The 24,130-nt window shown below is 40.0% G+C and overlaps 1 protein-coding gene and 1 long non-coding RNA gene across 4 annotated transcripts in view; one reads left to right on the top strand and one right to left on the bottom strand.

Moving 5' to 3' along the window:
• ATAD2B (ATPase family AAA domain containing 2B) overlaps positions 1 to 16,749 on the bottom strand; it is a 79,518-nt gene extending 62,769 nt beyond the window's left edge. For all 3 annotated transcript variants that reach the window (XM_069805692.1, XM_069805693.1, XM_069805694.1), the window contains exons 1-2: positions 16,279 to 16,749; positions 1,305 to 1,459 (exon numbers count right to left, since the gene is read on the bottom strand). In XM_069805692.1, the coding sequence (XP_069661793.1) occupies positions 1,305 to 1,459; positions 16,279 to 16,434 (311 nt within the window). In that variant the 5' untranslated portion in view covers positions 16,435 to 16,749. The remainder of the gene's footprint in view (positions 1 to 1,304; positions 1,460 to 16,278) is intronic.
• A 163-nt stretch (positions 16,750 to 16,912) lies between these two features.
• On the top strand, positions 16,913 to 19,275 carry LOC138689697 (uncharacterized). Its single transcript, XR_011328597.1, has 2 exons — positions 16,913 to 17,606; positions 17,790 to 19,275. It is a non-coding gene; the product is annotated as an uncharacterized lncRNA (long non-coding RNA).
• Positions 19,276 to 24,130: the final 4,855 nt, after the last annotated feature.

Genomic DNA, 24,130 nt, shown 5'->3' with positions numbered 1-24,130 from the left:
CTTCATGCCCAACACTGGAATGAGGACAAAACTGCCAAATACCAATTATATGAATCCCCCAAATTATCTAAACATTGCTTTTATTAATCCCTCCAATGTTCCCTCATGCCATGTCCTACTATTAACTCTCCTGTTAAGTTTCAGAACAGAAACTTGATATAGCTCTTCAAAGGCAATTATCACTCAAAACACTTTGGATAAACTAGTAGAAGCAACAAAACTTCTAGGAAAAGTCTTAGCAACTCAAGATCGCTATTAGGCCCAGCACTTTGGACTTGGGCAGAAAACAACAACAACAAAAAACCTCAGATGAAAAGACATGTCGCAGTGGATGCTACGTGAGTAACAACATGAGTTTCAGTATCCTGGCCAAATTTCATTTGACACAGTGATCTAAATTCTCCCAGCCACGTTAAATATTTTTTTATTTCTTAGCATTTCTAATAGGTACAGTACAAGTCTACACTTATAAACAAAAGAAATAGAAGGTACATGAGTTTTGATACATTCCCAGATTATCATGGCACATAACATGCTATATTTAATTTATTCTGGTTTTAAAGGGAAAAACAAACAAAGAGATCTATTTTAAGATTTGTATAGTTTTTAAATATACTTCATCCTAGCAGACGACAGTCCAGTAATGAATTACAGTCACTCTTATATACAAAGCATTGCAAGAACTATTTTGATTTGTACATAAATATGAAAGATGTATCTACAAAAGAATCAGTATAAACTGGAAGTTCATGGCCCAGGAACATACTGTCTACACTGTCTCATAATCACTTGTAATCATGTGAAGAACCTTATGAACACAAGAATGCTTTGTAGAATATTATTAATCAGAGTTATAAAATGAAACAAATAAAAATGTGGCAGGATTGAGGCTGTATTTGATAAAATACTGTAATTTACTTGAGTCCTTATAACCAAACAGGAAAGAGAGGCTGAAAACAACAATGGAAAGAAACTTGACCATTATCCATTCCCTAAAGATGATAATACTGATTTCCTAATTCACTAAATTTAGATGGATAAAGAATCCAGAATTCAGACTGCATCTCAAATAAAACTACGTTTCATTTTTGCACAAATTTGCATAGAAAGGAAACACAGAGATGAGAGGATTGATGTAACCCACGTTCCTGGAGTCTTAAACTACAAGAAAACTGTATGAAAATGACACGCTTCAAAAGTACCCTATTAAGCATGAGCTGCAGCTCACTACAGAAATAGCATAAGTGGGTTAACATTACAGGAAAAATCAGGAAGACTTCATTTTTCTCTTGGCACCAAGTTACCTGGACTGTCCAGTTGAGATGCTCCATTCCTCTCGCTGCCCAGTACTGCGTGATTTTGATTTGTCTTTGCACACAGGATCAGCATGTTTTGAGGTACGTTTGGCGGGAGGAGATACGTGGCTATCACTCAAACTAGCATCACTACCTTCATCTTTCTGAAAAGAAAAAAAGCATCAGACCATACTTAATTGGCTCATTTGTATATATCCTTACAGAAAAAGAGGAAACTTAAGCTTAGTAAAAGGAAGCCTCTCACAAACTCTTAGTAACCAGCTTGTGTGAAATATTAAAAATGTTTATTCTGAAAACATTACTGAAAACTACACAAATATTTTTAAATATTAAACTTTTCTATAATATTTTACATTTATTTCTTAACAAGCGTTCTATTTCTTAACAAGTGTTCTATTTCTCTAACCCACTGCATTTTGTATATCACACATGACACTACTACTCATACACTACTTGCAAAAGAACTGATAGTGCAATAAAGAGAATAAAGGACTGAGGAAAATAAGATACTTAGAAACACAGCATGAATTTATTCCACTGACATTGTCTTGTCTTTAAAATGCTTTAATAGTCACATTATGCTCCTCCTTCTTGTAAGAGTTTTGCAATACATTGCTCTCTTCTTTAGACTGTCAAACACACAGCTAGGAGTAACTGAAAGTGGACTTTTACAGCACTTTTTGTCTAATGTGTTCATTAACAGCATTATACACACTAACAACATTAGTCTTAACACCTTTAAGAAGCACCTAAACGCTACCGGAGGATTTTTTTTCTGTTGCACTTATGAGAGGTAACATGGACAGAAACTCAAAGTAGTAGCAAGGGATGACTTCAGAGCTGTACGTAAGAAGTGGACAGATAGCAAACTCTGGAGGATCTGCTTCTGTTAAGATGAACTACAAAAAAAAAAAAATCTAGATTCTACAAACCACAAATTTTAGCTCATGGAAACAGTCTTGATTAAAAAACTAAATATCCTCTCTTGCAACAAAACAGAGTAAACAATTTCCAAATATTAAGGTCCAGGAATTGTCAGTAAGCACTTAAACTAAGAACAAAACATAATTTTACTTATATGCAAGGAGATGATCACAGAAGTCCCATTTGTTCATCAGGCTTATTAACAACAACGATCTGATTTGTACTCCAGATAATTCAACATCCTGACGTCTCACATACTCAAGAAAATAAAAAAATAGAAGTTGTCTTCTTAAGAGAGTAAGACAGACTATCACAGCACAGTATTTAGAAAGTGGCAAAGCCTAAAGAAATCCAAACGTACTGGTGCAGTTTGACAAGACAGCTCAGCACCACTGAACCTGGGGCCTGGCCCATGCAGTCCCTTGCCTGGCTACACAGCACCTCTCCAACCTCCTCTGACCTTCTTCTGATGTTTCTCTGACCCACCCATAAACCAAGTCAGCTCACTAACACTTCAAAAGTTCACTTTCCTTCCGTTAGATTAGCTTCCTACCTGGTTAGTGAGCGGAATCATTTCACTGAGGGATCAAACAAGTACAAAATATAATGCAAGAAAAAAAAGTGAGGTGAGGACAGGACCACTGTCTGCAGGAACAGAAAGCTGCAAGTGAAATAGGTTGTCTGCATCACGCCTTAACATTTTGTCCCCCAATAAATATTTTTAACAAATATTAATTAATATTAAATACTTATAATACTACTAAATTAATAAATATGGTATTCATTATGATATAGTATTTACTGAGTATGTTATACATCATTTTATTTATACTATAAATACCTGTATATACTTTTGATAATACTAAGAAATACTAACCACTAGTATTAAATGCTACCAGCCCATGTTCACATCTCATTTTAAAAGTAGTTTTAACTTTGATAATTTTTAGCCTATCAAGGTAAACTCAGGGAAAGAGGTCTATATTAAGATTCAATCTTAGGACTCATTTAACTCTAGTAAAAAAACAAAACCCACACTTTTTTCTTCCTCATCATTTCACTTCTTCAGGAAGTACATCAACATAATGCAAAATAATATCTATACTAGGAGATCATAATTAAAACTTTAAATTAGATGAAGCAGCATTCGGGATCTAAAACACAGACTTAGTCAAAGTGGTAGCAGTGGTAACTACCACCATTCCTAAACACAAAACACCTGCACCTTGCATAGCAACCCAGCTGTTTTCCATAACACTCCACAACTACAACTTTTCACAAAATTTTAATAGTGTACATATTCACTTCTGAATACCGTAAAGCATTTGTGTATGTACTTTTTGCTTTAATCAGCCACAGGTTTATTTGTGGACTTAGCGAAATACATCATTGCTAAGTCAATTTTAGTAACTACTTTCTGAAACTACAAGAGCTACCCTGTGCAGGATAGAAGCAGAGTTTCAAGGTAAGCCACAGAACCAGTTTTAAACCGGCTAGGCGAGACAGAGAAAATGAAACTAAGAGAGAGGAACAAACATGTAACAAAGGTTTACGAGGGCTAACATTAAAGCTATTTTGTGAGCAGTGAAATTAGTAATGCATAGGTTTCTATACTCCACCTTTACCCCTTCCCATGCAAAAAAATCCTAACTCCTCACAGGTCTCCTATGACCATCTTTCTCTGCATTTCCTCCAGTTCCCTGCCTCTGGTACCAAATCTCAAAATTAGATAGTATTCCCCATTTGTCCTGTCTCTTTATTGGTCAAAGGCAATACAACGATAGAGTTACTTCTGAGCTATGTGCATGCCAAGTGTTCAGCTGGCAAGTAAAACAAAATATTAGCAATTAACCTGGAGAAAAAATCTGCTACTTCAGGCCTCCTTCTGCTACTGAGTTACCAAAATTCACAAAGTTTATAAAAGCTGATTGTCTTTGAGATCAATAATACTGTCAGATGAACAGATACTGGCCAATAGTTTCAAAAACCAGAAAAACAGGCTAACCGTCAATGTGATCACATCAGTGCAGCTGCCTAAGGAATTAGACTAGCAATGAAGGGGTTTACTTAACAGGGGCAATGACTTCAAGTTATTCTTTGTTCAGGATATTATTTTCAGTTGAGCCTCATTTGTCTGCATATTAACTCTATACAGTAACTTAGCAAGTACAAAGCAAGTCTAAATTTTAAGACAGTCAAGCCCAAATGACTAACTTAAGTTAGGACACCTGCTGCAGAAGATGCACTAACATACAAAATGTTTTACCTTGAAGTAGTGACAATGAGAAATCACTGAAATTTTAAATATACTAATAAGAATCCAAGCTCCATTTTCCAGTTAACAGATAATCTTAAAAATTCAAGCTCTAGGGAACCCAATCACACCTAGACTCCCATCCAGAACTTTCACCTACCTACAGTAAAATATGGAGATGGAGCTTTCATTACACTCAAGAGATTAACCAAACTGGGATATGCTAGAACAAGAAAAGAAATTAATTTCAATTTGAGAAGCCTTTACAGAGAGCAGTCTATCCACTGCTTCCTCCCATTTATAGCAAAAGAGGTCTAATGATTCCACTGCACTCAACTTGCTCCCTGAAGTAACTGGGTCTCAAACCATTTATACCTTTAATGATTAAAAATAGTACTTCAGTTTCAACCCAGAAATTTATTACTTAACAGTACACATCATGAAAATGTTATGGGACTAGAAAGAGAAATGTATGATACAAGCATCAAACTTGAAAATTAAGAAATTAATAATGCAATTGCAGAACTGGGAACCAATGCACTGAACTCAAAGCTCCTAATGAAACACTGGCACCATAGCAAATGCGCTCACATACCGAGAAAATGCAGAGAATACGAATTAATAAAATCTTAATCATGTCAGAAATTGCCTGAAAGCATATCAAAGCCACAAAGAAAAAGCAAGCACCGAAGAATCAAAATAAGTTTACTTAGTGTCAGGAAGTACAAAGAAGTAAGCAAAATTTAGCGCAACTGTATTGATCTAACAGAAACGAGAGACCCACCAAATTCCAGCTGTGATCCAGAACAACCAGAACCCAGCACAGCTTCTTAGGGAAAGCATACTCACTAACAAGCAAGGAAATAACTGGAGTTAACAGCATACCATCTGTGGTCTAGACTGGCAAAACATAGTCTTCATTACCTTTGGATTCAAGTTTAAAATGGAATGTGACAGCTGAATGAATACTGCAAATTAGCTGTTGAGCTAAAATTCAACAGCGAGAGTCTTGCAGAGGTAGTGGGGCAAACTCTGGTAACACACCTTCACTGAAAGCAGTTGAATGATGGTAGTAACAAATCTAGAAACAAAATCTAAGTAAATAAAGCAATAAAATAAATATAGCTGCATACTTATCTCTACCTTTTCTCTACTTCGTATGAAAAGGAGAAAGATGGAAAAAATGTTTATTATAATACACACATTCATGAACAAGCTAGAAAAACAGGGATATACAGTATTACCTTGTAGTCTCTTCCATATCCATCCCTAAATTTTGAAATAATAATTTGATACTAACAGAGCTTTATCTGTAACATTTAGAGACAAGCCCTTACGTTTTGAAAGAAAACAAACTAGAAATCAATGAATAAAACTGATTTCTTCCTTCTCAATCTATCTTCTTAGGAAGAAAGTTGACTATACCGATACAGTCTTTCAGCATGACTGAAGGACACACATCCGAAAGGAGTCCTCACCAATGAGGGCTTGCCTTCAGGTGTATCACAGGGACCAGCTAGCTAAAGTACGATAGCTGATTAATTTTCAAGTTAAAATACAAAGACTGCTCCTAGCATACTGAAGGGGAGAGGGTGGGGGTTTTTTGTTTCTTCTGTTTTTTCAAGTTGACTCTCCTGGCCCAGAGAATATCCAAAGAACTCCTCACTACACTGCTGGCCTGAACATCCCAAAATAACCGTAATCCAGCAGTCTTGGTAATACAGGATGAGTGCGAACCATCTCTATCACCATCATCTCCAAGTACCTGAATGCAAGTTCATCGAGTTTTTGAGTAAGGGATGACATAATATTCAAACCACAACCACACCTTGCAATTTCTGAAAAAGACTCCATCTGGTTTGCCACAGGTTCAGCTGTACTAAAACACAGCTATGCAGAACTGAATATTTGAGTTTTCCACCATGGTCAAACTCGCTCTCCTTGCCATACATTTTCTGGGTCACACCCTTCTTCTGACTAACTCTTTGCCACACCCAGAAAGTTAGCGTGATTGCTCCCACAACTTTAGAAGTCAGACAGGAGAGTTTTCAACCTAGTGTTTTAAACCTTTCAGCACCTATGTTTTTCTCTTTTCTATGACCTCTTCCCATGTCCAAGACATGAAATCAAGACACAATGACATTCAATCTTCAACTGATTGATCCTGTTCCTCCGCATTTTGTTAAAAACACAAACTACTTTAATTAGTTTTTCTTTTTGCCCCACAGAACAAGCACAAAACACCCTGAAATTTACTTTTGACTTAATAATTATAAAGTAAACATTTTCAAGAAATCTGTTTCAGCTACAGGTTTTCAAAAAACTCTGCTTTTAACTTTAGTTAATTCTTAGCTTCTGATATTTAAAAGTAACTTTTTCCTCTCCATTTGACTCTCTGAAAAGACAACAATGACTTCAGACATCTCTCAATCTTATTTTTACTAACTTTGGAGAAACTGAATCCAGGTCCTCCAGTTATTTCTAACATAATTTAAAACATATCTTGTGAATAACAACACATCTTCTCAGATGTCCCAGAATATTAATAATCTGGTTTAATATTTTAAAAGTGCATGTGAAAAAAACTGATCTACCCTGATCTACCAGTTCATGCAAAGTTCTTGTGGAAATGGGCTGTCCATTAAAAGAAATAAAATACATACTCAGGGATATTTAATGCATTTAATAAACATTTTTATCCCAATGGTATAAAAAGATAAAAGTTGTCTTTCCAAAATAAAACTTGTATTCATGAAAAAAATGTGATTGTGTCCCCAGTGTACCAATTAGTTAAGCTGATCACTTATCTTTGCCCTCAGATAACTATTCAGTTAACAAATAACTTGCTTTTTCTGCGTTTAAACTATAATGTCATTTCAAACATACCAATAAAATACACCAAAAAACCTCTCTATCTGTCTGTCCAGTGATTCTGGATAAGCCACTTGCTCCCCTGTGTATCAGTTTCTGCAAAAGTAAAAAATATGGATTAAAACATTAACTTCTACAAATTTATCACATTAAAGATCTACTTTAAAATCTATTGATGAAAGTTAGGTAAGAGCTAGGTATTCTTCCTAATGCGTTTTGGGCCTAGGCATACTAAGCAATTAAAAAAATCAAAAGGCTTCACAATCTCTTTGAGATATTTTTAGTTTTGCTCATATTCTAGTAACTAGATCAAACAAATTTTCTACCATGACCGCAATAATGTCATCTGACCAGAATCTAGTAAATCCCTTCAAATCGTATTTCAATTTTCTTAAGTTCACCACTTTGCTCTATAGCATCTTCACCAAAAAAAAAAAAAAAAGAAAAAAAAAAAGATTGAAACTGTCCTTATGCTTAGTACAAATTTTCAGTACCTGAAATGCTCTCATCAGCGTGCTCAAACTAGGGACCACACCTTGCCTTACGCCTCTGCGCTATGTCCTGATTTCAGAATGACACATTGCACTCTCTCCAGCACCAACACATCCTCACAAACTCCTATCCCCTCCCCATCCCAACCCACATTTTCCTGGCAAATGCCCTTAGCCCCTCTTCTATGGAAGGACTGACTACCTGCTTGGTGGGAAGAGGTAAGACCTGATACACTTGTCTGGGGGAAGAAGGTAACATGACTCAACTCCAGGTCGCAGCATAATACAGCAGACTGTATTAATGTCAGTACACTGTGTACTGCTGCATGCTAAACATCTACCTCTGTGTCCTGAAAATCCAGTGTAAGTGTATTGCCTGTGCCTTCAAATGACAAGAAGCTGGGAAAAACTGTATTTCGATTAAAGCACATTAACTACCTTACTAAGGACTTCACATTTCATTAAGGACCTCGTGTGTTAACCTTACTGATAGCTCAAAATGGGACAGAGTTGGCTTAAAAGAACCCTCTGGGGTTTTTTTTTCAATAAACTATGCTTACATCAATAATAGCCATTAAGAATATAAAGAACACCAACATCTAGACTTTTTCAAAAGAATAAATTCTTCCCAACTCATTCAGGTAGAAAAACATATTTTTTTGCATGAGAAGATCTGCTTCATTTTTTCAATAGATTTCCATTTTATTTCCTGGAACCCTTCAATTCTAGAATACAGGTTATTTAATAAATGTGAAAGCTTTTCAGAAAAAAAAAAGTTTACGAGTGAAAAATAGAAACGGCTACCTACAACACTTTTTATTGTGTATTTTCACAACTGCAACCATTCCCCCTATCTAGAACAGAAAAAGACACCTCTTCATATCCAGGTTGAGTGCCTTTCAATGGCTTTTGAGCTGACATCCAAAAAACTCTTGCAATCTATGGGCTACTTGTAGGTTCATGAAAGAAAGGGAGAGTGACCTACAAAGCAGCCTCTGTCAAACTATGACAGAGCCTGTAAGAGGCAAGCTGAGGTTTGTCCTCCACCCATCATCATTGCCCTGCTCTGAGCATTTCCACCATGAGTGTTCCTCTCCCCTCCTTTGTGCCTGTACTAAAATTAGGGTAACATTGTGAATTTTCAGCTGACAATCAGATCAGAGGGATGTGGGGAGGCAAGGGGAAGCAGGAGGAGGTAGGGAAGAGGGTTAGTTTCAGCTGGACCAGTAACCTGATCCTGATCCAGCTGATCAAATGGCCAGGCAAGCATTAATATTGGCAAGTCTATTTGTTTTCACAACTGCAGAGTTAACAGTTTGCAGCACATGCGAAATCACACACCTTCAGAAGAGCAAGTCTACTGAGAAGAGGTCTCTATCTGCTGTACAGGGGTCCACACCTCACTCAGAAGTTTTTCTAGAAGATCTACATGTTGGAAGTTTTTAAAACCACTGATCTCCCTAATTTAACACTGAAGGAATACTAAAAGCAAGACATTTTTAGTCAGAACCATATTAACCATTTCCATGAGTTTCTAGATTCTGTTAATGAAGACTTTTAAAGCAAAAATTATGTTTATATAAACATTCAAGAATGATTTTAATTCAGAAGTAGAAAAAAATGAAAACATTCAAAGAAAACCTTTTTTCCTACCCTTAGTCCTCAAAAATCCATCTTGTTTCTGCTGAACAACCCCATCTCAAAGAATGTCTGGAGGACATGGCCTCCTTTTAGTACTACTAAAAACCTAAATAAAGAAGCAGAATGATCTGAATGAGAATAACAAGTAAGAGAACAGAGAGAACCCTTGGACCAGAGGGTTCCCCAAGGTTTGGACATGACCAGGTACTTGACTCGGTAAACTAAGCAAGAATGTGTCTGTAGCAGGTGAAGCTACAGGAAGGTGGCCTTCTGTGTGGAAAAAAAATGTGGGATTAAATACATTTCTGTATCTCTAGCTACAATGCACCTGAAGACAGTATTTCAAAAGAAAAAAAATAAAAATCATGTAAAATTGTAATATGAAATCTTAAGATTAATGTATTGAAGTTTAAATCATAATAAAAACAACATTCAAGGTCTGAAAGATAAACTAGATAAATAATAGAAGGTAGTTATTAAAGTATTTGGAATGAGGGATTGCTGAAACATGGCAACAAATTTCAATGCAGGTAATCCCTTCCACATGTACAGAAAGAACAGCTTCTTCATTTCAGGTTATTTAAATAGCTCAGCTCAACTACTTATCCATTTAAAATGAAGCAATTGACTGGAGGTTGGAGAAAAGCAAAAAGCCCATTTCCAAAATTATGAAAACACCCAAACTGAAGCATCTGCTCCTAGTGCAGCTGGACACAAACTTTCCACCAAAGCTTTACATTAGTTAGGTTATTAACATACACTCCTAGAAGCATAAAGATAAAACCACAAAATTCAGAACAGGTTACAAAAACTGTGGAACTTGGACAAGCTCGTAAATTCTATATTTCTGGTACGAGTAGTAAAGCTACCTCCTTTATACCTAATTCAACTGCAGTTGAAGCTATTACAGCATACACATACTCGGCAGTGCAAAATGAAAAAGCTTACAGAAGAGAAAACATTAATCTTAAAACTGGTTGAAAAGTGGCCTGTTTTAATAGCTACCAAGCAAGAAGAAATTAAATTTATTCAGGAAGAGTCCAAGCAAGTATAAATGCAAACTAACACTTGAACAATTTAAAAGCAAAATTAATGGTTAAAATAAACCATGAAAATCCCATCAAAGGTAATAAAGACAATATTTCAAGAGTAAGCTCAGAGATGGAAAAATTGTTTAGAAAGAGCCACAAAGCATGAAGAGTACAAAAAAAAAAAGACAGGATGAAAAAGACTGGAAAAATGTCAGCTCCCTTCGCAATAAGCAGGTTCATGAGTGGTATTACCCCCACACAAAGCAATACATTAGAACTAAAACATCTAATAAACAATCAGCAACAGCTACAAAATAAGAGCAGTGAAAGTTTCAGCTCACTGGTGCCTACTTGCTGGATGCTTTGGTTTGAGAAGGGTTTTATAAAATTTTACACAGAAATCATTTAAAGCATCATTAGATTGGAATGAAAACTCTTCCACAGTATAGCAAATACTCAACAATTTAGGGCAGGATGTGCAAAACTGTACCACATCCAACTGAAACTGCAGGGGGATGGAGGTGATCAGAATGTAATTACCTGAGCTAATTATCTTGCATAACCCCAAGCTGTATGCCACTCTTGCAAAATTGTCATGGGATCTCTCACGGCAATGGGTTAAGCCTTCTGCTTTAAGTTTAAACTGAGAGACAGTAGTTGCAGAAGCAGCTTTTATTAATATTACTTTGGGACAAGCCCAATATTCAGAGGAAGCCATGCAGCGCACCAAACATCAACACCATTTCCTGAGTATTCTTTGGAGGTCTTATTCACTCACTGGATTAGTCCTTAGATTGCTTCCTTTTAAGGCCCTGTAACAGTGTGACTGCAAAGATAGCCAGCTTCAAACAGGATGCACTACTGCCTCCCAAACCAAACCGTGTACACTTTGGAGGTGTCCTGACTTCTGACGGTGGCCCAGGCTGATTTGGCGAGATACACAGGAAGAATTCAAACTCAGGACACCCCTATGGAAACATGGAAGGATTACAAACGCTGACTGTATGGTATCTTGACAGAAATTTGGACATAGATGGCTTCCAACAATTGCTCAATTTTCCACTGTTCACAGATATATTAATACCAGCTACCAAGATACAGACTGCACGATTCGGTTTAGATCACTGATTTCCTCCTGCTAAGTCCCAAAAGAGCAGCAGACCACTAAACCAGAAAGAACTCAACATTTTATTACACACTGAAAAGATGAGCTTTCTTGGGAATCTTCCTTTAAATGAAATTGTTTGGAATAACTTCACAAGGCTCTATACTTCAGGATGTATTTCAAAGAACTGTAAAAGCATCAGCCTCAGCACCTCTATTGATGTTACTGTAAACTCGAACAATAAGACAATGCAGTTCTTTAAAAACATAGATATTTGAAAGGAGCTTTTTTTCCCCTGAAGAGCTTTACAGGCAGGTGGCCAGCAAGTGTAATTTTTCCAGCATAAGGAGGAAACTAACTTTTTCTATAGCTTTATTCTAAACTGCAGAACATCCAGAACACTGCAAAACACTTCGTAAAGACAACAAAGAAAATATGCTAATCTGAATCAGGCTCTTTCATAAGGAAATTTTAATTTTTAGAAAGCTCTAAAGGGTATGTTTAAAGCTAGTGTTTTAAGAGAAATAACAATTTTTTTTAAAGTTCATTTGCTATGTTTTCAATAGCTGACCGTTAAAGACTTTTCAAGGAGTAAAACGCAGCAATAAGCTTATGCTGTAATAGCTGCATTGTCACCCAGAAATCAGAAAAAAATATCTATTGTTACAGACTGAGAAATTACAGTAAGAGACACTGAGATATATTGGTATTACAGAGTGCAAAAACGCTGCTTAGCTTTGTACCTTCCCACACTACAGCACTCGATGTCAATCCTCAAGACCATGTTTGCTCCTATTAGCAATTAAGTACAATGGAGAGCTCTAGGTTGCCACCGAGTAAGTTGAACGATGTTGGCAGTACTACTTTTAGCTAGGATCGCGTGTTACAATTATCACAGTGCCCTCAAGTAGCTCTTAAGGCACTGCTAATGCTTTCTTGGCTAATTAAATTAAGCTAATCTTGTATACATTTCTAAAATGTCTAAGTAATACACTGACATGATTTAAGAGTGTTTACTTCACAATAAATTCATTAGTTTTCTTGATCGACGTTTTTGATGTGTTTTGAGATGACTGAGAAAAATCATTTCAATTGCCAGATAAGTGTTACCAACAATCACGACTCAATATCTGAAAACATCAGACATTAGTAAATCTAGAGCACAAATTTAACCAGTTATGGTCACAGTATCCTCAATTCTTTCATAGTGTGAATGAAGTCCACTGGATTTATAAGCTTTGTGTTACAATTCTATGTTTCTGGAAACTTTGGAAGATTTTGATGCACTTTTCTTGTCAGAATGCTTTATGTAATATAAAGCCATAACACTTCCCAAGTTTTAATGCCAGAAACAAAAAAAAAACAAAAAAACAAACATGTAATTTATATAAAGATAGAATATAAGTTTATGTAGGGATAGCTTTAATTTCTATTAAATAGTGTGTAAATCGATCCTGGAAACAAGATGAAAACATAGCCCAGTTTTTCCTCTCCATACCCTCTCTGCTATGACATCATTTCAGAGAATAAACTTCTTGGCTCTTTGATCCATTTAGTGAGGGATTTTGTTCATTTTAATCTGGCTTCTGGTCAGTGAACACACATGTATTCATCTCAGACTCTGAATGCATGGTCACAAGTCAATAATTCAAAACCATTTAAAGGACTGACATCATTGCTTTCTCTAAGATGAGCAAGTACTAGAGAGGGAATATAGAGAATACGATAAAGGCATTTAAGACTATTACAGCCCATTTCCACAGAATATGTGTTGCTTCCAGATTCAGATCAAACAAAAATGGACACTATTAATATGTAACTCAACATAATATTGAACCCGAAGACTCGAAACTTAACCCAAGTTCTTGGGAGAGGAGGGATTCAAGCCTATACTTGTAAATGTATGCAAAAAACCCCTATGTATACCAGAAAAAGCCGAGAGGAAAAAAAGAAGGGGGAAAAAGAAAATAGATATAAAAGGTGGAAGGCAACTCCTAACCTCTCATCTGGTCTAATCAACTTCTTACAGGATGCCATTAGATTACTAACTCAGTTTTTGTTGCTAATAAGGAACAAATAGATGATCTTTTAAAATACATTCTGAAAGGTAATTACAAGCCTTGCCACTGAAGAGCATTTCTCTGGGAGTGCAAATCAGAACCTCCGTGGAAGAAAATTAAGTCACATAGTGCAAATAAGAAGTATACAATCTCTGCCCAAGCTCCAAACTCTAACTGCCCGTTAACCCGATTAACTGCTGGTAGTAAGGCTGGTTTCCTGATGTGACACCTGAAAGATTTCAAAAGGACACGCTGTTCCAGTCAACTTAAAAAAAAAAAAACAACAAAAAAACATACAACTGCGTGAAAACGATCCCAGTACGCTTTGCAGAAAACACAACCTCACTATCTGTCTCCCAACAGTCACTTCCAAAAGCAAAGGCTTTGTCTTCCTACTGCTATACTTATTCAGGTTCTAATCACTGAAATCCTCCTCTGGCACTACTTCAAGAAGATTCAGGAGCTCAGAAAGACACTGTATTGCTAACAAATACTTACATCCAAAGAATAAAAACAGTTGTACAAAGACAACTTTAAAATACGGTGGGATATATACATATATATCACAAAATTCACTGGCAGAAAGAGGAGAAAAAAAAAAAAAACCACACAATAAACAACTCTTCGTGGATAACTTCTGCTCATCTTTGGCAATCACATCTTAAAAAAAAAAACTACCTCAAACACATGAGATTTGTTGTGACGTGAAACAAGTCCATTCCCATACACCAAAACATACACTTAACTTCAGAAGAAATGCTTTTTTAGAAGCGTAGGCAAAATCCTGGGATGTATTTACTGATTTTATGACAATATTTTGCACAATCTCCTTTCCTTACACCATAACAATAACACAATTTAAAAATTTTAATGATTTGTAGTGTAAAAATACTATTCATGGATGAAAAATATTTGAAAGAAGCCCAGCCTGGTTGTTTTTAGCAACAGTAAACTCCCTGCAAAGTAAGCCAGTAAGGGTTACACCAAACTTTGCCTCAACAAACCACAGGACCCACAATATGAATAAATACAAACTGCATACTAGAACAGGCAGAACGGCTTTTTACAGCTATGGTGCTACATCCCCATGAGTCTAATGAAATTCAACAAGGAAGCAATAGGGGACAACGAGGAAAAGTTAAGATGGGGGGAAGGGAAGAACTCTGAAGCATGAAAGAACTGAAAGAGAAGCACAGAAGGTATAGAACATCTAGTTGGTGATTTTTTTTTTTTTTTTTTTTTCTCAGTATTTTAAAACTAGAAGGATGGGGGACAAAAGGTTTTCGGACAATTCCAGGTGTCATCCTTCTGATCTGGCTCTGGCTGCTACTGCTGTTTTTCTACTTGTCTGATTAACTTCCTCCTCAGCAGAGGCTGCGACATGGTCAGTTGGTGCATGACTGTCAAAATGCTTTGACCCTCAATTTCACTTCCATATTTACACCACTTTTAAAATATGTATGCAGATCAGGCAACTATAACCACTAGTTTAAATCTTCAAAGCTAGGCATGAAGTTCAATCAAGGAAAAAAAAAGCCCTGCCTATAATTAAAAAAATGCAGTCGTCAACAACAAATCTGTTCAAAGACAACAAGGAAAAAAGGGAGTCCCGAATTCTTCCTTCCAATTAGAATTGACCAAATGTTAATTTTCCGAATCAGGCTGTAGAATTCACTTGTCATTAGACCGTCCAACCAAAGCTACTACAGTAAGTCACGTCGGGAAAGCACTCAACTAAAACCTGACGGCAGAATTACACCCACCCCGCTGAGGGGGGTGTCACAAAAACGGGGGACCTTTCTTCAAACACCACGCTTTCTCCCGTCGAAGCCACCGCGAACACCCGCTCCAGCCGAACTGAGGGCATTCAGGGAAAACGGGGGAATAAAAAAAAAAATAATAATAATAAAAAAAAACCAACCCCACAAAAAAGACCCGGGGAACGAGGACTGCGAAGTTGCCGCGGGCGCAGCTCCCAACTTTTGTCTGGCAGCCGGCGCAGCGCCGGGCGCGGCCGCAGGGGGAGCCCCTCGCCGCCGCCGGACCCCCGCCTGCCGCCGCCGGCCCTGCCTGCCCCAGCCCGGCGCAGACACCGGCAGCGGCAGCAGCAGCAGGGCAACAACTTCGCCTCCCGTGTCCCCGGCCGCCCCTCAGACGCCCCCGCCGCCCCCGGCCCCTGTCAGCGACCCGCGCCTCTCGCCGCCCCGGCGGAGACCGCCCTCGCCCCGCCGAGCAGGGAACCCAGTTGGGACGCGGCGGGCGGCTCTCCGCAGCCGCCCCCCCCCCACCCCCACGCCACCACCTTCCCCCCCCCCCGGGCTCCCCGCCGGCCCCGCGGTCCCCCTCCTCAACCCGAGCTCGCCGCCGGCTCCGCCGTCCCTCCTCCTCCTCCCCTCAAGCCGACAGCCGTCTCGGCACCAACCCCCCCCCTTCCACAGCACCCGTACCCGGGGCCCCCCCCCCGGCAGCAGCGGCGCTGTCCCCAGCGACTCCCCGGCCGAGGCCCTCACCGCTGCCCCCCCCACACACACCCACACACACCCGCCGCCTCCCTCCCCGTCCCCCGCGAACCCCCCGGTCCTCACCCGCGCTGCCGCCGTCTCTTCCAGCCCGGCCGCATCTGCCTTGGTGCCCCTTTTGGAAGAGCGGGTCCGGGACGAGATGAAATGGCTGCCGGCTCCGGCCGCAGCGGCCGCCGCTTTGCCCAGGGGGCGCAAGGAGCTCTTCCTAGTGTTCACCATGGCCCCGGGGAGGGGGGACACGGGGGGCCGCCGCCGCCGCTGCCGCTGCCGCCGCCGCCGGCGCGCAGGGAGGAGGGAGGGCGGACAGGCGGGGGCTCGGGTAGGGAGGGGAAGGGGAGGGAGAAGGGGAAGGGGGGAAGGGGGAGGAAGGGGGGGAAAAAAAAGTCCTCTGGGGAAGCCGGTCCGCCGGGCAGAGCCACAGACGGAGCCGCGCCGGCTCCTCCCGTCGCTGCCGCCGCCTCCTCGGCTCAGTCTCGCACTAACTGGCCGCCATTACTGTCCCTTCTCCCTTTCTCTCCTCGGTGCGCGGCGAGGCGGTCGGTTGCCGCCAGGGGGCGCTGCGGCGCCGCCGCCGCCGCGCGCAGGCCGAGGCGGCCCCCGCCGCGTACGTTCTAGCACGGCGCCGGCGCGCTCTATGGGCCTGGCGCTCGCCGCCGGGGGGGTACGGGGGAGGTGGGGGGGGGGGGGGGGGGGGGAGATGGCGACCGGCGGCCCCCGGCGGGGTCCCGCGGGAGCGGGGCGGTGGGGCGCCCGGCTGCGGTCCCCCGCCGTGCCCGCGGGGAGGAGACGGCCGGGGGCGCCCGGCGCGAGCGGAGGGACGGCGACTGCCGGCTTCGCAGCAGGCGGGGCGGTTTCCAGGGGAGCCGGCGCGGGGGGGCGCGCTGTCCTGTCAGGCTGAGGGGAGCGGCGGAGCCCGGGCGGCGGCGGCACCGGCACCGGCACCGGCACCGGCACCGGCACCGGCACCGGCACCGCGTCGGGGCCCCAGCGGCCGCTGAGGCGCAGGGCCCGGGCCGTGGCCGGCCCGAAGCCTTGTCAGGAGGTGGCGAGCCGCTGGACGGGACGGGCCTGGCCCGGCGTAACCCGCCGGGGCGGTGGAGCCGCCGCCGCCGCCGCCTCCCTTCGGGAGGCTTGGGCCGGGGGACGAGGGTGCGCTTCGGTGAGGAGTTCAAGGGCAGCGACCAAGCGGCTGCCCCGGGTTGCGGGGGGTGAAAGGCGGCACCGCTTCCAGCCGAAAAGGGTGCTGTGCCCCGGGACCCGGGGGACTGGAGCCGGCCGGCTCTGCCGGCCCGGGTGCGCTCTCTGCGGTCCCTGACATGACAGCTTAGGCGAACAGATCCTCCAGGGATAGGATCTCCACCATTTTCCGTGGAAAACTATTTCACAGCCTGGTGAGTCTCACTATTGAGGAATGCTCTTGATAGCCGGGCCATCAGGAATGCGCCCTTGCTTCGCCTGCCGTACAGGTCACCGATGACATCTGTATTTTGCCCGCTAGCCTCAACTTGCGTTCGATGTTCATTGCTCAGCCGCTGGAAAGCTTATTTTTCTCTTCCTCCCTCCTCTTATCACAGATCCAATAACCGCATTTTAGAGGGAAGAAGAATAGTATGTATTGCAGTACATTGGACGCCTAAATGCTTTTCAGACTATTCACAAACTATAATCCAATCCCTTCTCGCTGATGTGCGGCAAGAATCACTTCTCTCTCATCGCAACTTGTTGCCCTTTATTGAACTTATTACAGTGCCTGCCAGCACTGGGGGCTTATGAGCCCCAAAACCAAAATCTTTGTAAAAGAAATGTAGCCAAGTAATACAAGCATGGAGCTGTAGGTGACAAAGTCTCAACCTTTTAATTTTCACACTGACTTGTTTGGCACCGCTGGGCAAGTTATTTCAGTGCTTTCTGCTTCTTTAACAAAAAAGAATAGTATAATAAAATTACCAATCACGTGGCTCAGGCTGTTAGGCTCAAGCAAGCTTTATCAAAGTATTTTTATTGTTTAAAGATGGAAAGTGCAGGAATGTTTTAGTAAAGAACAATAAATGTAAAAACTATTATTCCCCTTTACCTGCGTACTCCCACATCTTTCTTTTCAAGATTAAAGCCTGAAAAAGTATGGTAGAGCATGTACTTGAAAATATAAAATATGCAACAATGACATTAGAATATATAATAAGAAAATGGGCTATTTAGATTTCCAAGCAAAAATTTCCTTACTGTGAACAGAGACAGATTTTTGTTTTTATGAGATACTCAAAAATACGGTGTGTTTCAAAGTAGGAACTATGGTCCTTTTCTCATCTGACATTCTCTATTTGGAGCTTTTAATCTGTATTAACAACAGTACTTCATCTCCTGTTCAAGAATATGCAGGGTCTTTCAAAAGTATAGTTGTTCTGCTCCATGAGATGTAGTTTCGTAATATTTCATATCCTTTGTTTCTTCATTTATTTGTTTAAAGGTTGTGAAAGGATGTAGCCATTTCATACACTTGTAGGCTAAAGGAGTATTTTAATTAAAAACCTATGACGTTTTTTGAAAATGGTATTTGGAAATCACTTCCTTTTATCCGTCGAAAGTAGGAATAGAAGGAAACTGCAAGAGACTGTCCCTTACCAAAAACATTGTGGGAATGAGCCAGGAGATATGTTTGTTAAGAGTTAGTATCACAATTATATGATGACAAATAATGTATTTTTCCATTTCTGTCGTGTACTACTGATAGGCCATGTAACTCAGATACGGTGTCCAAATTCTGTTGGTCTGAAAATGAAAAATAGTATGTTGATCTTCTTCAAGCTTTTGTATGCATCATAAAAATATCATCCCCATTTTGGGAAAACCAACAGATCGATCTGTGGCCCAAAAAAGGGCCCAGACTGCAGCAGTTATAGTGAATGTCATAACTCAGGATTGCAATGCATTGGCAGGACTGTTTGGGGAAGCTTGCATAACATCTGTTTGCAACATGCCTGATTCAAACCAGCACTCCTCCTCTCATGAACACTGATGACTTTTAAAAAGTAAAATAAACTTGGTCGTTATGCAAGCAAATTGATTTTCCTGGGTGCCTGTCCAGATCTGCTTGAAGCAACAGAAAACCCACCACTTAAAAGCTTTTTATTTTATATTTACTAAATATTTTACCATAGTCGTGTCCTTTTCTCTTCTGGTTTTTTTTTTTTTTAGTGTTCTGATCTCATTCCTGTGAGCCATACTCAAGTGAGTACTCTTTATGACGCCAGAGGGACTACTCTTGTAGAGGGATTGATGTAGTTAAAAATCCCTGCTCACTGCTTTGAACATTTTTAGTGCTTTATTCTCATTATGTTAGCATAGTTGGGAACATGTAAAGACATGCTTCTTTTTGGATGTTTACCCCCTAGATTGTTTTTCACAGATGGTTTTATTTTCAGGTTTCTTAGTTGTCTTGTTCCTCTTACAAGGTGTGGCTAGTTATTTTGACTCAAGCAGCTTACGGCTTTATAGCTTCTATGTGAGCTCCATCGCCATTTTTAGTACTGACAATATAAATTAATAAGCCATTAAATTACAAAGTTTGCTTGTTAGTTTGCTTCGGAATTTTTGTTTGTAATACAGAGGACATGTTCACATAGGATTAATACTGTATATCACACATACTGAGAGATACAAATGCGGTTTAACAATGAAAGAATTACTGTAGAAATGGATTTAGAGTAATTTCACTAATCCAATTTTTTATATCTGTTGTTTCGAGTGTCATATGAAGACAGAACAGAATTAAAAACCTATTTTGACCCCTTCAGCACTCTGTATGCAAGAAAAGCTTTGTGAAAAAAACAATGTAAGAACTCTGGAGTTAGCAAAAGACAAAAGACAATGAAGAAAGGAAAGGGAGAAGGATTGGAGCCACACTCCACAAGTATTACGTAAAAATTTTGTAGAGCTCATTCCCAGTAAGATTCAATTTCATGATTTGTAGTTTGGTCTTACAGACAGATGTCTGCATGCTTCTCAAAATAAAAGCCATTGGGAAGGACTGTATTTCAAATGGAACCAATTTATAACAAATGCTGAAGCTTACAACAGTGTTTGACGCCCTTTTATTTCCAGTTGTTTGGAAAAGAAGATATCTGAAACATGTATTCAGAAGAAGCCACAACATCTGCTGTGGCAGGTACACCACTGGGAAATTGGAAAAACATGAAAAAGTACTTGAGCAAAAGAATCCCCTTCCATTAAACCAGACTTGGGGAATGAAATCTTATTGGGACTTAGCGATGCAAAAAGACATTAAAAAATGACCCAGAATTGAAAGCCTTGTTTGCTCCATGAGTACTATTTAATGGCACAAGAAATATTTGGAGATGGAAGATTTTGTTGTCACCTGTCCCTATTCTACAAGGAAATCAGGAACGCGTTACAACAAAAGAAAAAGTCCTTCATCCCTTATTCAGAACTTTTGTAGACAGTTTCAGCCCAATAAGGACCAGAGGGCTCTATTCAGTGAGTTACCATTCGCTTCAATCATGGGCAATTTACTAGATACTACTTTGCAGTATCTCTGAATAGCTGTAACATTTCAAAGAATGGAAATTTCAGGACTCTATTTATAAGCTCTTGTGTGCTCCTCTCTGTCATGCTGTCAGCTCATCTTGGTTTTGGTTGAATGTCGAAATAAAAAAGATTCACAAGAGATCTTGCTTTTGTAAACCTGCCCTAAGTCCTTTCCTGAGGAGATGTTAGGAACTTAAGATCGTGTGGTTTCTCCTTTGAGAGTTGTCCATTATGAAGATACGCCCATGGTATATAAGTTTGGAAACATCAAACAAGCAGTGTCCAGTAGTCAGGATTGGTACTTCGTTGAACTTGAACACATAAGGTGATACAGTCACTCCACATTGCAAGAATTTTGCAATGTTATTAAAGATGGCTTATTATTTGAGGACTACCATTATCATTTTAAAATGTATAATAATTATGTTTTAGAATTAAATAGTTAATGTTCAATCCCGTTATCAGCACGGCTATCTGAAGATTGTTTTCCACACTGCAACAGATAACATCAGTGCAACTTGAAGTGGGATCAGAGAGTAGATTTCTTAGGTGACATTAAATGGGAGTGGTAAGACTTACCTTGTAATATTTCAAAATTATCTTCCCATCACATCTAGCCATTAGCTTCCATAACATTTTTCCCATTGAGCTGAGGTTACAGTAGATAGTTTTTCTAATACTAATAATTGTGTAAAACTCACAGGCTGCTGATATTGCAAGCCAGGAATCTGCAGGGTCTGTTTTTCACTATCATTCAGGCTGTAAATTGCTTCCATCTTGGACAAAAGTGGCAAATCATCTCACTTTGGTGTTTATGATCATTAATCACATGAAAGTAGTACCGCCAGCCTGTTACTATGCTGGGTGATGTATAGCTTTGTAGTAAAAAACAGACTCTGTCCTAAAATGCTTACAATAAAAACAGGCATTTATTAACACATTTGTAGATAAGCTTTAGGAGCATACAAATGCAGAATGGCTTGATTAAGGTCACATGGAAAGTCCATCAGAAACATTATTTGCTCATAAATCTCCCTAGTCCTCACACACAATCTTAGCTTTAGAAGTATGTTTTCTTGTTACAGATCCAAGAACGATCTCATAAACTACACTACCATATCATCATTGTAATTTCACTTGAGCGTCAGTGAGAATTCACATCATATGTTATTTCCAAATGTGTGTTATCTGGTACAAACAGTTGCTCAGGCTGTCTTGAATTTGCATGGCTTTATGCATTCCATGCTACTTTTAAAATTGAAGCTATATTCACTGTTCTTGTGGATTTACAGTCCAAGAGTCCAGCAGTATGTGTGGATACTCCATTCATTGCATGGGTGTAACACCCTCTTCGTGAATGCTGACTCACCCAACATCTCCCATAAAACAGTGACTCGCTTTTCCATTGCACAGCTAACTTTCCAGAAACATCAGTTCCTTAAGCTATTTCTCCCTGTGTGGCAGCCTACAAGGTTTAACATTCCTGCAAGAAGCACAAGAGAAAAGGACGCTGTGCAGAGGAGCGTGCCGTCTTCATCAATGGAACCGGCAAGTGCAGACTAACCAGATTCTGTTCTATTTATTTTACAGTCCCATTTTCTGTTCCAGCTCTGTATGCATATACTTGCAAAAGGCTTCAGGCAACAACTGCTATCTCATGTTCGGGTCAATCCATATAGCTGATGTGCTGATGTTCAATTATAGGTAGCTGATGGTTTCCTCTGGCATGGGTTAACCTTGTTAAATATATGGTTTAAAAATATCCCTTCAAAATTAATTTTCTGCTTGTTTTTACATACACTATGTGCACTGGTTCTTCTGTGACCTTGACAGGATGGGTGGTGACAGCTAGAACACTGCTTTACTTTGTCAACACTGAGATTCACTTCTACATTATAAAACAAGTTCAGGGGTTGTTACTATCTTCCACACCAGTGCATCTGATCTCTCCTGACAAAGGGGGCATGAGATGGTTGTATTCATCTCATGAATACCCTGTTAGAGTTTTTTCAGTGAACTCAGTCTGGGCTGTTGGCTTCTATTCACCACACAGTAAGAAAAGGACCATTTCCCTCTGTTCATCTCGTGTACTATTTCTTGCCAGAGAATAAGCTATATGAAATGTACAGAGTGTAAAAGGATTTTAGTGATGTCTTGATTGTAACGACAGTCTCACTTGAAAATTTCCAGCTTTTAAGAAAAACTGATTTTTTTACCTTATACTGGAGTTGAAGACACAGTAGTATCTGCCTTAAGATTTTTCTTACTCCTATGCTTTGTCAATAGTTTCAGTCCAGAGGGAGAACAGCTGTACTTAGAAGGGCTTTTAAGAAACCACTAAATTCACTAGGACACCGATTCCTATTGTAGTAGGTCAGCATGTCTCCAGCTGTACTCTGATTACCAGTAAGAGACCTAATCTTCTAAATCAATACGTGATTGCAGTTGGGAAGCCTGCATCATTACACCAGGTAAGTCCAATCTTGCCTCCTTCTATGCTTACCTTTGGGTTTATAAAATTTTTGCAGAAAGGGCCCCCAAGCAAGGGTTAAGCATATTACTGAACTTCTGTGTTTAATGAAATGGAGCCAATGTACTATAAAACAGTCCAGCACTGCAAAACAACCTTCTGAAGTTTTACCTAGAGCTTTGTAAATTCCTTGAACTTTTCAACAGTGGTACGATATCCTTGATTTAAGTTGTAAATACATAAAGCCTCATTTAATAGAATCAGTAAGTAACACTGGTAACAAACAAGTACCTTCTATCCAAAAATTTCCAAGTTATTTAAAACATTATACAAAACCAGGGAGAACGGAATCTCAGAAACCCGTATTTTGAAAGGTAAGACTCCCTGTATTTTACACCCAAACAAAAGCCAAACTTCTTTACTATTTTCCCTGAAGAGCCATAGGCAGGAGGTGTAATTAGATCTCATCCAGTTAAAACTTAACGATTACTCCAAACTGCCTTCAAAAGGTTTAGTGCATTGTGATGTACATTACAAAGAGGAAGAATTTATAACTGTCAGGGGTCGGATTTTACTTCTTTTACTCACCTTGACTGAACTCTGAGACGAAGCATCTTATTTCAATGTTTTTGAAGAATGTGATTTTAATGGTTACAATTAAGGGATTGCAGAAACAGGTCCCACATGAAGATGACATTCAGTGAAGGATTACGTCTGCTTTTAGAATTATCTTTGATCGCACTTGTAAATTCGCAGTGGATTTCCCATTAATTAACGGGAATTACCTAGTTGTGGCTGTTCAATTTAGGTTAATTCTAAATGTTTTACAGTGCATCGCTAATTATTGGGGGACACACACACCCTTATTAAAAAGCGTGCAGGCGCAAGCCGTGAATCGCA

This window comes from Haliaeetus albicilla, chromosome 18, assembly GCF_947461875.1.
Source record: "Haliaeetus albicilla chromosome 18, bHalAlb1.1, whole genome shotgun sequence".
Taxonomy (NCBI): Eukaryota; Metazoa; Chordata; class Aves; order Accipitriformes; family Accipitridae; genus Haliaeetus; species Haliaeetus albicilla.
The sequence above is the reverse complement of the archived record's forward strand: the minus strand, read 5'-3'. Positions and strand labels throughout refer to the sequence as shown.